Source organism: Pogona vitticeps, chromosome 1, assembly GCF_051106095.1.
Source record: "Pogona vitticeps strain Pit_001003342236 chromosome 1, PviZW2.1, whole genome shotgun sequence".
NCBI lineage: Eukaryota > Metazoa > Chordata > Lepidosauria > Squamata > Agamidae > Pogona > Pogona vitticeps.
This window is the reverse complement of record NC_135783.1, coordinates 243,444,257-243,461,942: the sequence shown is the minus strand read 5'-3', so window position 1 is coordinate 243,461,942 and position 17,686 is coordinate 243,444,257. Positions and strand designations below refer to the sequence as shown.

The following is a 17,686-nucleotide window of genomic DNA, read 5'->3' as shown; positions in this document are numbered from 1 at the left end:
CTTGCCATTTGGCCTGGGAACTGAGATTGTGGGCCAAGAGAGGGAATGCTTGACGCCCACCCTTGTCTCCATAGAGAGGTGGTGGGACTGTTGTTGGACTAGTGCTGTGTGCAGGCCAAGCAAGGCCAGAGGGGTGTGCGGATTTAGGACTTCTGGGAAACTTCTCTGAAGGACTGAAATAAATAGCTGAAATGCATTAAGAAGTTTATTTATTTTATTTTATTTATTTATTTATATCCCGCCTATCTGGTCGGTTAAGACCACTCTAGGCGGCTAACAGCATAAAATAGAACAATAAATGTATATAAAAACAATTTTACATAAAATAGACATAATAGAATAGACAGATAGAAGGGATAAAAAGGACATCAGGGATTGACTGGAGGGAAGGCCTGCCGAAACATCCATGTTTTAAGTTGATTTTTAAAGATACCCAGCGAGGGAGCCACACGAATCTCAGGAGGTAGGTTGTTCCAGAGGCAAGGATTGATTTAGTTTGATTTAGTGGGACACATTTAGGAAACAGTATCTTTCCTCAACTTTGTCACACTGAATGGGAATAATGCTGAATTCGGTTGTTGAAAGTGTTGAGGTGTTGTTTAAAGCCAGTGGAATGGGAATAATCTAGCCAAAGAAATCACCGAGACACAGGAAACAGCAGTAAAATCATAAAATAACAACAAAAAATCAGAGCAGACTATCATAAATCTCCAACAGTGCAGTATTTGCATAATCATTCATGCAGCAAAATAATAATAATAAAAAAATCAGAAGCTGTTGCTAAAGGCATCAGTGAAGAACCGGGGGAGGGGGTGCAACCGTCTTCTATCTAATTCAGCATTGCTCACCATAGTGGTGAGTGTTGCTGTACTGAGAAACTATCTTTGCCTCCTGTTCCCCCACTTTAAGGCTGCCCCTCATCCTTCTCTGTTGCCTATGCTGTCTAGGGCTGAAAGAAGCTGCAATGTAACAACAATTGGAAAGCCACCCAGTCTGTTCGTTCCTGCTGCAGCTGATGCTCTGGAGAGAGAAGTTTTATGAACTTGGCAAATCTGGTCAAGTTCTCTGGCTGTCTGTGTTGGATACTTTGATGCCCTCTGCTGATCATGACCATGTATTACAGCCACAGAACCCATCACCAAGGCGCACATTATTTTCCTTATGTTTGCTCCACAGAGCTATCCTGGATCTGAGGAGCTGTGGATCTGAGGATCCCAGAGCTGTTGTCTTGCACCTATCCAAATATTTCTGTATGCCTGCAAGAATTCTATAACAATCACACATGAAGCCAAGTGAGAATCAAGTTTGCCCTCCTGCCCCCAGTAACATATAAATAGAGTAAGTAAGCTGGATATTTTGGGACAGGCATGATTTTTTAAAAAAACTGTTGAGAAGGATTGATATCTTAATTTTTAAAAAACAATGTTTATTTAACTTCTATTGTTTTTTCAAACAATATAATAATTAGCCTTTTTACAGTTAAATTGCTGATTACAATGCAAAGTTTCACAAAACAAGAAGACTCCTACACTCCTTGGCTGTTACACTGTGTCCTCATTACAAGCCTTCAAGGGCTGGCTGGAGGGCTGGGAGAACTTCAGATGCACCCCAGGCCTTCACCCATCTGTAATGCTCAGAACTGCAAGAGTAGTTGAGCCACTGCCATCACCCTGCTTCAATAGGAGGGGCAATTCTTCTGTGGATGGAAAGTTTACTCTAAAACGCTGCATGTTGGTTGCAGTGCCTGGCTGAGAAGCACCTCCAGCCCCCGAGCTGGACTTTGCCAATTGCTTTTTGCGGCCATGTCCTTGACCAAAAAGATCCGGGTCCTATTGAAGAGCCTGCCCTACAGACCCTTGGCATTGCTCTAATAGAAGCATTACAAACTACAGATTTTGGGCAAGAAACCCATCTTGATTGGATTCCATTTGTGTCATTTCTTACCTCCAGCTCCAATCCAATACTTTCAGGCTCATCTCAAAAGTAAGGGGGAAAGATTAGAACTAGTATTGCTAACGAAACAGACATATAAATCCATGTGTAAGTGTCTTGTTGCTTGCTGGAGGCCAGGGGTATAGCTGAATTGTGATGAATTCTGCGAGAGAAAACTGCAGCAACTTCTGCTTTGTCTAGACCAGGACATAGTTCTCCTGGTTTTGTTGTGGGGAAAAGGCAGAGCCTTAGATTGCCTTATTTGACCAACTCTAAGGACAGAACCTCTAAGGCTGCATGTTTGTCCATGTGGATCAAATTGAGCTCTGTGTGGATAAGGAGAGAGCAAGCTTGATAGGCTAAACACGCACACTATATTTTCATGTAAAATTCTATTCTAGCTGGTGTTCTGTAGATACTTGTGCAACTTATAGTAGTAACTCAAAGGAGGAGAGCTGGGCTAGCTCTCCTAGCTGCCATTTTGCATCCCTATAACTAAAGAATCTCTACCACACTGTTCCCTCCTTCACTTAATCTCTAGACCAGTGATTCCCAATCTTGGGCACCAGATGTTCTTGGACTACAATTCCCAGAAATCTTGGCCAGCACAGCTAGTAGTGAAGGTTCTGAGAGTTTTAATCCAAGAATAACATCTGGGGAACCATTATCCTGCATAGACCATAAATGGTGTTCTGATCATGGGAAAGAAGACTTAGGGTCTGACTCTGGTGAGAAAAGTTGATCCAGACCCCTAAGGATTTTCAGCTGTTTTTCTGCTAAAAATCACTTTGACACTGATTTTCATGATTCTATAACACAGGCTTCCCTATACTGGTTGCCTTCAGATGGATGGATTGCAGCTTCCATTCCATCCCTCCAGTCAGCAAGGAAAAAAAATCATGTTAGGTGGGTGATGGGAGATGTAGTCCAACACATCTGGAAGATACCAAGCTTGGGAAGACTATTAGTGCTGTTTTCTCTTTTTTTGAGAAGGGAAAACAGCTTGGGAAGCAGTCTTCATTGCATGAAAACTGTGACAAAAGACGGAGCAGTTTCTCCATCCAGTCCTGGTGTGTCTATGCTTCACTATAGCCTTAAAGGTTGCTGTAGCTTTATGTGACATGTAGTTTGACTCCTAAAACTGGCTGGGAAGAGCACAAACATTTAGTGAATGGCTGTATCTATCTTTGGTTAAGCAGTCTTTATACTGAGTGAGTGAGTCATAAGGCACCATCGGGCAATATACAGAAAGGCACAAACCTGAGTTTGCTAGGTTGCATGCTTAACCAGTTCAGGTGGACCCAATGAGAGATGATACTTGTTCACTCAAGAGTGAAATGAGCCATGCAAAAGTCTTTCTTTAGGGATATGTTGTTCCTCTGAAGTTGGGTCTGCTATATGCAGGCACAGTCTTGGGTGATGATGTTGGGCACTGTCTCATACTTGAAGGAGAAGCCACCATCTGAAGTGGTGCGAACCCGCAGAGGATGCATGGTGCCTGGCAAGGCTGCACAACACAGTTGGAAGTTGGGCCTGTGTGTGAACGTAGTGTCAGGGCAGCTCCCGTGGCAATAGTGAAACAGAAAGCTGCTAGGGTGCACAATCCACTTGTCCCAACCCAGTTCTTCAAAGGAGATGTTAATGGAGGCCCGGTGGCAATTAGCATGGACTGTAGCATCACTTGAAAGGAGCTGGAGAAAACTAGGATCCCCTCGTAGCAAGGGCAGTGAGGATCGCCGGGCCCGGTCACGTACCTTGGATTTGGTGGATATCACAAGGAATGGTATCTTTTCAGCATTAGCCACACAGGGACAGCCAGGGCAATGAATGAACAACACAAATATCTGGGCAATGTAAGGGAAGAAGGAGGCTCCAAAGTGAAAGACTGTCCAGCCCTCTTGGGCTGGCACTGCTGTGGTAGCCACAGGGATCCGGCCTTGTTCTGAGAGCTTGAGTACCTCTGCCTTTGGCCTGGAGCTGTTGGATGCTGCCTCTGAGGGGCTGCTGCTCTCCATTGTCACAGGGCCTGTGTAGAACCATAGCTGGGCTGAGGTGATGACGCGACTCAAAGTATGTGCGGAGGGCTTGAAAATGTAGGTGAAAAGCCCTTCCTCCTCCGGTAGCTCGTCAGGCTCAGGTGGCCCGCAAGGCACATCTACAGAGGAAGAGATGGGTTAGTCATGGCTTTAACCACACAGGCCAGTGGCTTAACCTTGGGTTCTCCAGATGCTTTGGCCTTCAACTCCCAGAAGCTTTGGCCAGCGCGGCCAATGTAGGAGATTCTGGATGTTGAAGTCCAAAACAACTTGAGTATCAGAGGTTCAGGACTAGTTGTATAGGCCACCGTTTCTCCAAAGACAGAAGGACAGCATGACTGATAGAAATCCTTAGCTGATATGCTTCCAGCATCTGTCCTATTTATTCCATGTTCCTCCCTGTCATTTTGCAATCTCAATAGCTAGTGTGTGTTTTTTTTAAAAAAAAAACATGAAATCTGAGATTTCCATACCTCCTTGAGTACCCGAGTTTCTGCTTACCCAAACAATATAGCATGTGTCCTCATGTTTCTATTCTCCAGACTCCAATCATGACTGAGCATTTTAAAATCTGAAGCTAATTTTCAAGACTCTGAAGTGCTGAACTCAGTGGCTTTGCATTCAGCCTTCTTGCATTTAGTTCCTGCTTTCTAGTTGAGGCCAGGTGTGCTGAGGCAAGAATCCATCTACCTTGAGCAACTTCCATTATTCTAGGGTAAACTGCACATGCTGTAGCTAAAAGGAACCACATTTATTTATTTATTTATTCATTCATTTTATTTCTATCCCGCCTATCTGGACTTTTTAGACCACTCTAGGCGGCTTACAATCAACAACAACAATACAATTGTAAGGAAAATGGAATTAGGATGGATCCTTGCCCTTGCTGTGGGTATTTTTTGTTTTGTTTTGTTTTTGGTGATCGACAACAATGGAGTCAAGTAATTCTCATCCCCTGCAATACAGCAGTCAAATGTTTGTCTATAAAATCTAGGAACTATGTTACAGCATTTGCCAGGTGATTTGGTAGCAAGTTTGCTGGTGGCTGAGCTGGATTTTCCCTTGTTTTTTACTGCCTCTCAGAAATCGAATGGCTGCCTCCACCCTGCCCTAGGTAGGCATGTAATCCTATCTTCTGCGTGCCTAATCACATCCTGGCAAATGTCATAGATACAAATATTTGTACAAACACACTTGAACAAGGGATCCAAAATTTCGTCAGGTGTTCTTTTTTTATTAAATGAATTAATCTTGGTTGGGTATGGATGAGCAAACACTTAAGGACTCTGACACATAACAGCCTGCATGTTCCAGCAGCAGAGGAAGTTGGATCCAATCACAGTTAATGCCTGTCTTATTTTTATTTCTCTTTAACAAGCTGACATCTGTACATTAATACTGACTAGTCATTGAGGGGCTAGCCAAAAGGATTAAAACGAGAAAGCAAGAGAAGGAAATAGTTTGAAAACTCTCGTATCTCCAATTAAGTAATTTCTTCCTGTTACACAATTTAAGTTCCATTCCCTATTTTTTTATCTGTCTAGCTTCATTACATCCCATTTCCTACATAAAGAGAAACCCTTCAGCCTACTGGTTTTGACATGGAAAAGCCCAAATCTGGCTCAAAATGTATGCTTAAAAGCCATAGTCTAATGCAGAACCTGGCAGTAATGGTCACTAAAAGTTGGGATTTACTTCAGCAATACAAGTTTTGGTCTACAAAGTTACAGTCTTGTTAGAAAATCACAATAAAATCTTAAGTGTGCCTGTTTGGATTTATATCTTAACAAAATTCAGTGGACCAAGTGTATGTAGCTTTGCAATGAGAGGATGGAATCCTATGCCCGCTTAGTTCACTGTTGATCTCATTAAACTCATTGGGACCTCTTACTAATACGAGATAAAACTGACCTGTATCTCCGCAAGAACAGCAAAATGGTGAGAAAACTTTACCTGACTGCAAAGTGGCACATTAATCTCTAGAGCTGGGGAAGAGAGAGAGTGCTGGTACACACTATCAGATGTTAAAAACTATTCCTGAATGACCTAGAGTAGCTAGCTGTAAAAGAAAACAAGGCACCTGTGCCTTTAAATGATTATATAAAAGAAGGAATTTCAGCAGTGTAATTGGTTATGCAAAGCCATGTAAACAGGGAAATGCCCTCTTCTACCCACCAGTTCTAGATGTGGTACCCCTATCCTTTCCTCCCTACATCTTGCCCCATCAGCTGTTCCCTTAGGACTGCTCTTGCATCTGATGAAGTGGCCTGGCCTCTAGCTGAAAGCTTCTGCAGTAAGAGATCAGCTTTTAAGGACTTGAGGTTGCAGCCCAACTTTCCCCCAAGCAGCCCTCAAGAACTGGGTTGACTTACCTGTGGATGGAAAGACAATCACTTGGGACGTGTCCTCTTCTGCCCATCTCCCAGCTGCTGGTGTACCTGAGGCATGTCTTCTGTGGAGCCCCTTCCGCTGCCCCACCTGGCTCCTTCCACTTTGGGGAACAGGACCAAGGGTCTCCAGGAAATGTGCCTTGATCTTTGCCAGGATGAGAGGCCTGTCCACCTCTTCCCTGCTGCAGCCAGCAACAGCAGCAGGCAGGAGCAGGGCCAGCAACAACATCAGCATGGGGTTGATGGGAGGCAAGGTGGGCAAAGGACTCTGATCCAGCAGGTGCAAAGGGAGGATGTATGGAGTGCGCAAAACTCCTACAGGATTATGACTTTTTTTTGAAATGTGCCCAAGAGCAGAGGCTGAGTGTCTGTGTCCAAGAACTGGTGTGTGTATGCAGAAGTTGTCCTGTGTCCGTGTGAAGTGGTCTGACTGTCCAGTTGTTCTTCTGTGAGTCTTAACCCACCCAGCTCCCTCCTGCCTCCTTTGCTGAGCCAGGCTGGGGAAGGATGGCATTGAGACTGTATCTGACACTGACGCAAATGTCTGCCAGCCATGAATATTATCTCCTGGGCAGCAAAACACAGGAGACGTCTGGAATGCAAGGACGGTGCTGCCCAGGGGACAGGGCCTGGAGCAGGGTGCTGCGAGGGAGAGAGGGTTTGCTGTCAGAGGCTGGGGGTGCAACTACTGGGGTACTGAGAGAGGGGGCAACACTTCAAACTGCCCCTGCCCTTCAGTCACTTCCTGGAAATCAATGCCATCAAGTTGTTAAGATTTGAGGTCTTCTCAATCCCGCCAACCCCAGCCAGTCCCTGAGTCTCAACTGAGATGCAGATCACCCAAGAAAGAAAGGACCTCTGGCTGCACAGCACAGGTTTTGGTATGCCAGAAGACCCCCCCCCCCCATGCGTTTTGTTCATCGGAAATTTAGTGGAATTATTAGAAAGAAAGGGAACCTGATCCATACTTGGAGTTGCTTTTTCCCCCCACTCTTTCCTTTTCGATGGTGGATCAGATCAGATTTCTTCAGAACCAGGGTTTGCCTGATCATGGCTTTTCAAAAAAATATAATAAAAGAAAAGAAAAATGAACTGAAATCTGTGGCTGCTCCTGCTCTCTTAGATTCAGAAAAATATCCCTTTCCTAAATATAGCATGAACTTTTGAAGCTCCTTTTCTTTCTTAATTCAACCATGGGTCTATCCAACTCATTACTTGTTTATTCAGGCTGGCATCAGCTGTCTAGGATCAACACGGAGGTCTTTTTTCAGCCTTCCTAAGAGAAGACCACTTGAACTGGACATGCCAGAAACAGAACCTGGGATCTTCAACGTGCAAGACATGTTTTCAGATCCTGAGCTATGTCCAGTCTACCCACCAGCTCCTGCAGGCTAGCTGATTTAGCATCACAGTGTCTGCTTCCCGAATGGCTGGAGAGCCACATGCTGGCCTTTGGCTACACTCTGTGGTTGTTTGCACATGCCCCCTCCTTCAGAGGTCCTCTGTCACTAGATTAACCTCTTCTGAATCCTAGGAACAAACACAAAAACTCACATAAGGGACTATTCTCAGCTTTCTCAAACAGGATCTTGATCGTTAGGTTTATAGATCTTACTGACCTACAAAGCTGCTTCACATTTATGCTTTTCCTTCATGCTCAGCACTTTCCCTGTAGGCAAAAGTGCAGAAGCGGTGCATAGATGATCCTGCACTTGTATGTCACGGTCAAAGGGCACTGGTTCAAGAGTCATAATCATACTTCATGTGTGTGTGTGTTTTTAAAGACGTACTGCAAGTACTTCACAAAACTATTTCAGGAGTACTTACAACAGCTAGGCAAATACGAACCCCTCTACCACTACCACCCCTGTATTGGAGAAGACAGAGCTATGACTTAGTACTTTCATTTCAACTACTTTGTGAGTTAATATGGCTAAGATGAGTGTTGGAATGGGACTTTCTCATTTCATCCCTTCACTTTTCAAAATGTCCTGTGTAGGAATGTGCGCTGGGTAGCTTCATGTGTTCTAAGCTGGCAAACTTACATGGAACATCAAGGTGTGATTGCCATATGCCAATCTACATCCGCTGTTCATGCTTTCTCCTGCTATTGTAATGTGTGAAGGAGTGATTAGGATCCAAAGGCACAGGTAAGGCTTGTGGTTTTCTGAATGCTTGGCAATCAGTCACACTGCTTGACTTTCAACCCGAGTCTTTGGGACTGCTGTCCAAGAACTGAGGGAGAGACTCCAAACAGTGTAATTTTTCAAGCATGTATCAAGGAATTCAGAATGTCCTGCTGCTTGGCATCTGTCAGCTGAGGTTAGATTTCACTGTGCTGTAAAACTATGCAGTGATCCGAGCAATCTCAAATGGTTCACACAGGCAGTATTATATAGTGTATGCCAGAAGGGGAAATCTGGTGCAGATGATGTCTGGACCCTAAAGCTAAAGAGACAAAAATGAACTAGGATAGAACTGCCCCAGTCCCCACCACTTGTATTTTTGAGAGTTCATCTAGTTTGGCAATAAAGGAAGGTAATGGGTACAGTGTAGGTTTGGCACCTCATGTACAGCAGCTAAAATTGCCTTAGCATTGACTGTCAGTATCCATGGGCAAGAAACCCAGGGACTGTTTTGGATCTGTATCAACCTTGCCTTTCTACATTGTCTAGAAATACAGCGAAGCACCTGAATGCCATATATAGGTTTTAGTGGAAGGTCGTCAACAACACCCCCCACCACAGGGGGACATGGTGGCACTGGGGGGACATGGTGGCGCTCCGGGTTAAACTGCAGAAGCCTCTGTGCTGTCAGGTCTGTAGATCTTCAGCTGTAAGACTGAATCCATGTTATGGACTGAGCCTGTTGCTTGTCCCAGCTCCCGCCAACCTAGCGGTTCGAAAGCATGCAAATGCAAGTAGATAAATAGGGACCACCTCGGTGGGAAGGTAACAGCGTTCCGTGTCTAAGTCGCACTGGCAATGTGACCACGGAAGATTGTCTTTGGACAAAACGCTGGCTCTATGGCTTGGAAACGGGGATGAGCACCACCTCCTAGAGTTGAACACGACTGGACAAAAATTTACAGGTAAATTTACCTTTACCTGTTTAAAATTAAATGAAATTCCCAGGTAGTAGTGTCTACTTTCAGGGAAGATAAGAGACTAACCAACTGGGATTCCCCCCACCTCCACCCCCAGATTCACCCATATTTAAAACAAAGAGCCCTGCCAGATTATCTGACTACAGATGAAGTGCACAATTTAAATTTACATAGGATGCATAATCCAAGTTTTCTTGAGGAATTGCCATGGAATATTGTCTTCGGACAAAACGTTGGCTCTATGGCTTGGAAACGGGGATGAGCACCACCCCCTAGAGTCGAACATGACTGGACAAAAATTGTCAAGGGGAACCTTTACCTTTAGTCAACAACACAACAGTCATCTGGGTTTATGCCATTACAGAATAAATGGAGCTTTAGCTGGAATACCTATTTCAAAAGTACAGGTAAGCAGTAAACTCAGAAAAACCACAGAGTTGGAAATGTTCCAAAGGTCATCTAGTCTGACCCTTGACAATGCAGAAAAAGCACTACTAGTGGCCATTCCCATCAGTTTAAACATTTCTACCAATAAGCAGCCTAGCACAATTGAGGTAGGCTGTTGCAAGTTTGGAGTGTGAGGTTTCACAATGCATTAATTTATTTTGTTTTGGAAAATGAGGACTTTGCCTTTTTTCCAATACTGTATGTGAGCCCCTAACTGTAGGATGAAATAGTACAACTGAGATGGAGGGACAACCACTTTGAGTCTGTTGACAGTATAAGCTGTAACCTGCCCTTTGTTTCTCATGGCAAGGTCCATATATTTCCCTCAGGGCCTCCACCACAAATTCCACACAACATCGTAGCTGTGTGTTAACTGAGAGCTTGACTGGCAAGAATTTCCTCATGGGAAAGAATAGATGTCTCGGGAAGAAAGGTCAAAGGAATGGGGAAAGTTACAAATAGTCAAGTAAGTAAGTAAGTAAGTAAGTAAGTAAGTAAGTAAGTAAGTAAGTAAGTAAGTAAGTAAGTAAGTAAGTAAGTAAGGGTGGGTGGGTGGGTAAGTGGTGTATCAATATTTTTTTTCTTGATAATGCTTGTAACACGGAAAGAATGCAAGTTACTCAGTCTCTGGAAAAAAAACACTGCTCTCCTGCTCTCAACAGGTCAGTACTTGTCAATTGGTTTTGGTTACTGAGAGGTTTTCTTGTGCCTTTCCACTTCTCTTTTGGGTGATGCAGCTATTGCCTTTGCTACTCTTCCATGATTAAAATACTTTATACCATTAAGACCATTGCCTGTTTTTAACTGATTCTGTTTGTTAATCCAGTAACATAACAGGGTGAGTTCAGCTTTGAGGGGAGTCTTTGGACAAACCACCTTCTTGTCTCTGGACACAGCACACACACACCCTTTAGCTTGATGGGTCCTTCATGCTTACCTGGCAGCAGTGCTCCAAGCCTGGCTCATTGGTAGCTGCCATTTTGATTTCCCCTGATTCCAGTGTATTGTTACAGGAGGGAATTGGGGAAAATTAAAATGGAGGCTTGTTGGCCTAGTTGCCTCATGTGGAGTGTCCAGGGAGAACTGTCAGCAGACCAGGCCTTTGAGTGGCCAGTTCTGGGCTGTACCGGCTGCCCTGGGATGCCAGACCTGTCCAGTAGTTTAAACCAACTATTCTTTTAATGTGACATGAAACAAAATTTTAAGCAGCTTGGGGATGCCAATAGGGGAGGCTTCCACCTGCTTTGAGGCCATAGTGACCCTTTTTTCTCCCTTCTCCCCCAAGGAGGGCGATGCCTCTGGCAGCTCTGGGGCTCACGGATGCCTTTGTGCTCCTCCCCGCTGGGGTCTATACTTAGCCAAGCCCCAACCCCTTGCTTATCAGCCCAGTCATGTCATCAGAGGGTATTTTTGGGGACAGCAGCTGCAAGCATTTGTAACTCTCAGTCCCTGCTCTCAGATGCCTGCTGAGCAGGGCAGGAGCAGACCAGGGACCCACAGCATGTGAGAAGCAGGAAGTGTATGTTGGGGGATTGGGTAGGACTGGCAGTGAGGAAGGGGGGGATGCCCAGGCTGGGGGAATGGTACAGGAAGGGACGGTGTGGGAGAAAGAGAGCAGCTGAGTAGATGGATGGATAGAAATTGCCTGGCAAGAGAAGGTGAAACAGGAACGGACTGAGAACCACAGTGGTAATGTGGATGTATCAGGTACTGTAGTTTAAGATTAGGGAACTCTTGAGAGGAAAGCACATCAGTCTGGTGCCTTCACAGCCGGCTCCTCACACCCTTTACAAGGTAAGTGCTGCTGTGAGAATAAAGGGGAGGGAGGGAGACAAACCTGTCTATTTGGTTATGTCAGGCTCCTGTAAGTGATGATGGCTCTGGGATTCTGGGATTTATAATCTAGTTACGGAGTGATGGATTAAATGAAGAACATTTGGGATTGGCTTTGGCCTAGAAGACTAGAATCTGTCTCAGTTGAAACCAAGCAGGTTGAGTAGGGTGGAGATACATATCTAATCAAGCCCTATTATCAGAGCCTTGGCTGGGGAGGAAAATCCTTTTTCTCCAGAATGTCCCTGCCCTGGAGTCAAGTACACTGCATGATCCTTCCCATCCCAACAACCCTGTCCCTTAATCCACAAAGACTTGCCTGTGGAGTCCTTGGAAGGATAACTAGGAGAAAGAGGAAGATCTTATAATGGGACCCCTGCTGGAATGCTCTCCCCCCCCTTTACTCCCATGGGGACTGCATGGCAATGACAAGCTCTTATCAGTAAAGCATTACACAGAGCATGATTGGGCAGGAATGTATGATAGGACAGGTATGCAGCAGAGTCCAGAGGGGCCTGGGATCCTTCAAGAGTTTGTGTGGCATCCAGGCAGGAAATGCAAGTCAGTTGCACCTCAGCCGCACTTTCTCAAGTGGCAATTAGGAAATCACAATGTTCTCTTTCTTAACTCTCCTGACCTACACACACAATACAGGGATAATTGTGCTGACCTACTTTGCAATTAATGGTCAGAATCCTGTTGCTTATATACAGTAGCAAAAGTGCAATAGTAGCATAAATCACAGCAGTGAATTGTACTAGCTTAAGGAGTCACCACTGATACTCCCTGGTGGGTGCCAGGTCATCATAGGATTCCGATCATGTGGTAGATGCATTTGTAATGAATACTTCTTTGTCATAACCAGCATCTATGGGTGTTCTAGTGGTCGAGCCACATACAATCTATACAAGCATCAGGTGGGGGAGGCACTGGAGTGGATGGCCTTACAGGCCCCTTCCAACTCAGTTATTCTATGGTTTTATTATTCAACTTTTTGCCATACTAAATTTGTTTGTTTTAGGGCCAAGCTATACATTAGAGACAGCCCTGTAATTCCCCTTAAAAGCTGAAGGGGTCTAATTATCATGAGAAGGCTTTTATACATCCCATAATTTATTTATTTTTTGCTTGCTTTATTATGGCTGAGATAAGCACAGGCTTTGTTTGTAATTGCTCAGTATGAAACTGTCTGAAACATGTCTCTAGAATACGAAAAGATTTCAGATTCTAATGACAGGTTATCTGTGACGTTTGGCCCTTAAAATGTCACAAGATGTGGCTTTTGTTTTCACTTCAACATACTATAATAGGGCTATCCTTTTAGAGAGAAGAACAAAGATATTAGAGAGCAGCATCTCATGGAAGGTCAAGATGCATATACACACACAAACAGGAGATCTGCTTAGGATCAAGGCATTGAGATGCACACCGAGACCATATTTCAGTCCAGGACCTTGACCCAGTGCCCCCCCTCCCCCAGCAGCTGCTGTGATGTGGGCAGGGAAAGAATTTGATGGCCTCCACCTGTTGGCAGAGCATTTGCTTATATTTTATGTCCTATTTTCACCACAGGGCAGGTTTGCAGCAGTGCTGTCCCCTGTCCCGCAGCAAGACTGTCTATTCAGTAAATCCTTACACTCCCACTCATATCATCTGAGCCTAGCACAATGCTTGAAAGAACCAACATCATTGAAACAGGGATTGTGCAAAAATGGGTACAGTATGTCTAAGAGAGTACAGTGCCTTAGAAACACAGATATGTAGCAAGCAGCCCAGAGCTCAGATAAACAATTTTTGGGGACTACAGTATAACTCCTTGACTCCTCCAGGAGTCCCCAGAAAGATTCACTTTTCTAAACTCTAAGACAGCCTATTCACATATCCAACTGCAGGACAATGGCCAGGGTAGGTTGAACTGAATGATTCTGAGCTCTATTGACCATGTGATGTCAAGTGAGAACTTTACCAGGTGCCCAGTCTTCAGATCATTTTTCTCCCTACAAAACTGCTGAAAAACTGCTGAAAAAAAGGGCTGAACAGCAGTATCATAAAAACGTGGTTTAGGTATCTGTCTGTGGAGCCAGAGGTTGGGAGTCCCCTACGAATAGAGCCAGCCTGTGTGGCCTTGGGGGCAAGCTGCACAGTCCCAGGATGCCCCAGAAGAAGGGAATGGTGAACCCTTCTGAGTACTCACTACCTGGAAAACCCTAAAAAGGGTTGCTGTAAGTCAAAATTGACTTGACAGCACACGATGGCAATGAGAAAGGAGCGTTATGAAACACTCCCTCAGCCATTTCCTTGCATACCAAATTGGAGTACGATCTGTTTTCTACTCCACTTACTTTTATTCTTGTAATTCCATCTTGCTTGAGCAGGGAAGCACACTGAAAGGCTATTTCTGTATCCTTCAAACCTTTAATTTCCAGCTTCTCCTGTTCTAATTATCTCTTACTTTGACTCCTTGTAGGTCTCTGGCCTTAACGGGATCTGGACTGATAGAGCAATGGATGCTTTTGGAGGAGCTCCCCGGTTCCTTGTCTACCCCCGCACGTTCACAGTGCAGAGTGGCACTAATGCTGTACTGAAATGGCAAGTGGCTGGTGAGCCACGCCCTAGCATTGCCTGGGAGAAGGATGGCTCTGCCCTCGACCTGCCATCAGGCCGGATCTTTGTGGAGGCTGAGGGGGATGCGTACAGCCTGCTGGTGTCTAAGGCTGGCCCATCAGACAGTGGACGCTACGTATGCAAAGCTAAGAACAGTGTGGGTGAAACCTATGCAGCTGCTACTCTCAAAGTGGAGGGGGCCGAACTGAGACCCAAAGGAGATCTGGATTCTCAGCCTCCCATCTTCTTGAACAGGCCAGTCTCTGCCCAGGTGGCCCGTGGAGAGGATATCACCTTTGCCTGCAGGGTTGCAGGGCAGCTTGAGTGGGAAAAGGATGGACGCAAACTGTCAGACATTTTCGAGAGCAGCCACTACAAGGTGCTCACAGAACCTGGTGACTGGCACTCTTTGCATATTTACAACACCCGCCCCCCAGATGCAGGTGTCTATGTATGCCGGGCACAGAACAACTTTGGAGAGACCACGGCTGCAGCTGTCCTCCTGGTAGATTCTGTGGCATGCATTTCCCAAGATGAACTTTTTCAAGACGCCCTCCCAAATGGCCATTTGAAGAAGCTGCCAGAGTCGCAAGATACCAAGGGGCAGCGGCATCACTCTGGGCAAAATGTGCCACCAGAAGCCAGGCAAAATGGAGAAGTCCCTCCCAACCTACCTTCTACAAAGGCATTTACTGTCAATGAAGGGAAGCATGCCAAGTTCCGCTGTTATGTGACTGGCAAGCCGAAGCCAGAGATTGTCTGGCAGAAGGATGGCAAAGTGTTGTCTCCGGGAAGGAGACACCTGCTCTACGAAGACCGAGAGGGTTACTTTATCCTCAGGGTGCTTTATTGCACCGCCCAGGACGGTGGGCTCTATGTGTGTACAGCCTGCAACACAGCTGGCCAGACACTCAGTGCCGTGAGACTCCATGTGAAAGGTACCAAAAACAGGGGGAGGAAAGACAAAAGGGCATGGAGGAGCAGAATGGCATTTAAAGAGGGTATCAGAATAGGAACATATGATGTGTTTGAGGACAAGTCTGAAGAAAGGTGTGCACCCAAGGAACAGAGTGAAGTTTTTCTAATGGTGAAGAAATTGAAGTGTGTGCATGTGTGAGAGAGTTTGTGTGTGAGAGAGGGTGGGCGAGAGGGTGGGGAGAGAGAGACCTGGCAGCCATAGGAACTAAAGAAGGAAGGCAGCTGCAATTTTTGGCTACTCTCTGTGTGGTCCGCAAAGCATCAGGGAGCATTGCTCGCTCTCCCCACAGCCCATCCAACCAGCTGCAAGCCACATAGTAGGCAACAGGTGCTATTTGCAGTACAAAGACAGTAGTCTTGATCAGTGTCCTTTGTCCCAACACTGCCAAAATCATTGATAGAGAAGAGAGGATGTAAAACTCACAGGGAAAATGAGAGTGTGTGAGATAGCACTGTGGATGTTGCCTAGATTACTGCCCCTATACTGCTAATAATTAAAGTATAAGAAACAGGATAACCCCTAAAAGGTGCAGAAAAACAGAGACACAACTGCAAGTCTGAGTTGACGATAAAGCCTTCTTCCTCCTTGGTTTGTAGATCAAGCCAGCCTTCCCTAACTTGGTATCTTCCAGATGTGCTCTGTTGCAACTCCCATCACCAATGGCTGATACGATGGGAGTTACCGTTCAATCTGCCTGAAGGATGCCATCTGAAAGAAACTGGGTAGTCAATGTCCACATGACTTTAACCCACTATTTCCTCCTCTGGGATGATGGACCAAAGAGTCCATTGCACCAAGGTGGAAATGAGGACACTATGATTGTACAACATGTAATTAATTTGAAATGAATGAAGGACAGACTGCAGAGTGGGAAGGTCATATGTGAGAATGGGAGTAGGTTTAAAGGCAAGCCAAGGAGGTCTCCCTTAGAGCTTTTTTTCTTTATTCATATCAGAGCATTGCACAATATAAAATTATGGACCTGTATGAAATGTAGGTAAAATTAAAAACAAATTAAAATGTTAAGATAGACTGTTTTTGACCAGAAGTGGGCTACTTCAATAGCATTAGCTTGGCCATTTGCTAAATCTTTTTTGGATACGTGGTGGGGCATTAATTGCATGCACATTAAGTGCTACATTGATTTAATTTCTCCACAGTCACAGAACATTTGCCCTGTATCCAAGTACAGTAGCCCTGTTTTACTTGATTATTCCCACTTCTCTTTGAAGTCTACTAAAGTGACTTCCACATGGTCCAGCTAGAGTGTTCTCCTGGTGGGAGACACTCTAGCAATCATCCATTTGGCAATATGTGTTGTTTTCGTTCTTCATAGATTTAGCCTAACTTCTTCTGGTTTAATATTTAGAGCTTGAGATGTATGCAGAAACTTTTCCACACTTTTAGCCATCATCTAACTACATTAGTTTCCGTGAAGTAGATTGGTGCTCTATTATCTTACTTTGTTCATTATTTGCTAGCACCTCTCAACATACTTTTGGAGGGGCAATGCCAGCCATATAATAGAATTTTTCAATGGAGGTAGGTTTGAGGCAGCCAATAATAATCCTACATGATTCATTAAGACCTACATCCAGTTGTTTGGCCTGTGCTGATTTATACCGCATGTCACTAGCATGTTCTGCTGTGGAGTAGCGCAGGGACAGTCTTACCCAGCCAGTATCCTAAGTACTGTATGATATTTCTAGTGGCAACTGCCTGTTTGGTGTTTAGACAGTGTTTTTTGTGGGTGAAGGTTCGATCCAGAGTTCTTCTCTCTTCTTTAAGTGGAAGGCACAGCCTGTGTTTTTAAAGGGTTTGGTGTCAGTTGTTTTTATAATATAAAGAAAGCTCTTCTAATGCTCAATTGCCTCAAAGGTTTCCTGCTAGACTGTCAAGGCAATATTATCAGCGTAGATGAAACTCGTGCAATATGGGAATATTGGCTGATCATTTGTGTAACTGTTAAAATATAATGTGCCAGGACCATACCCTATGGGAGACTATTCCTTTGATTTCTCTGCACTGTAAATTTGCTGATCAGCAAAGTGACCCAATGGTCCTTTTCATGACCTCAGGTGACAATCATTTCTATTAATATAGATGGCATCTCTCCATTCTCTAGGACTAGCAACCCAGCGCACTTTATTTGTGAGAAGCAGCAGGCATCTTCAGGGCCTCCATAAGGATAACTGGGCTGGCTAAGGGAGCCCTGCTTGTTGCTTGTCGCCTTCTTGCTGAGGAGTCTGAGTGTCCCTACTGGGGCATTCCTGAGAGCCTTGCCAGGAACGGGGAGTGTATATATGTGCCCTTTGCCCGTGACAGCTCCAATCAATTGTGGGGAGGTTGGGCACTCAGC

The 17,686-nt window shown here is 44.9% G+C and overlaps 2 protein-coding genes across 7 annotated transcripts in view; one reads left to right on the top strand and one right to left on the bottom strand.

The window, feature by feature from the left end:
• Positions 1 to 1,409: 1,409 nt before the first annotated feature.
• Positions 1,410 to 8,926, bottom strand: INHA (inhibin subunit alpha). The gene is made up of 2 exons (XM_020792127.3): positions 6,341 to 8,926; positions 1,410 to 4,087 (listed from the first exon to the last, which is right to left on the bottom strand). Exons 1-2 carry the CDS (start codon positions 6,870 to 6,872, stop codon positions 3,327 to 3,329), a joined length of 1,293 nt encoding a protein of 430 aa, XP_020647786.3. The 5' UTR covers positions 6,873 to 8,926; the 3' UTR covers positions 1,410 to 3,326.
• Positions 8,927 to 11,332: 2,406 nt separating this feature from the next.
• The window catches only part of OBSL1 (obscurin like cytoskeletal adaptor 1), a 70,093-nt gene continuing 63,739 nt past the window's right edge, over positions 11,333 to 17,686 (top strand). For all 6 annotated transcript variants that reach the window (XR_013540668.1, XM_072985343.2, XM_020792121.3 and 3 more), the window contains exons 1-2: positions 11,333 to 11,705; positions 14,212 to 15,286. Coding sequence is in view for 5 of the 6 variants with exons in the window: in XM_072985343.2 (XP_072841444.2) it covers positions 14,248 to 15,286 (1,039 nt within the window). In the remaining variant the exon portion in view is untranslated. The remainder of the gene's footprint in view (positions 11,706 to 14,211; positions 15,287 to 17,686) is intronic.

Excerpts from the sequence above, each read along its gene's own strand:
- INHA (XM_020792127.3), bottom strand. The coding sequence starts at position 6,872 with ATGCCATCCTTCCCCAGCCTGGCTCAGCAAAGGAGGCAGGAGGGAGCT. Across the intron at positions 4,088-6,340 it reads GATTGTCTTTCCATCCACAG|ATGTGCCTTGCGGGCCACCT; the intron begins GTAAGTCAACCC and ends CTTCCTCTGTAG.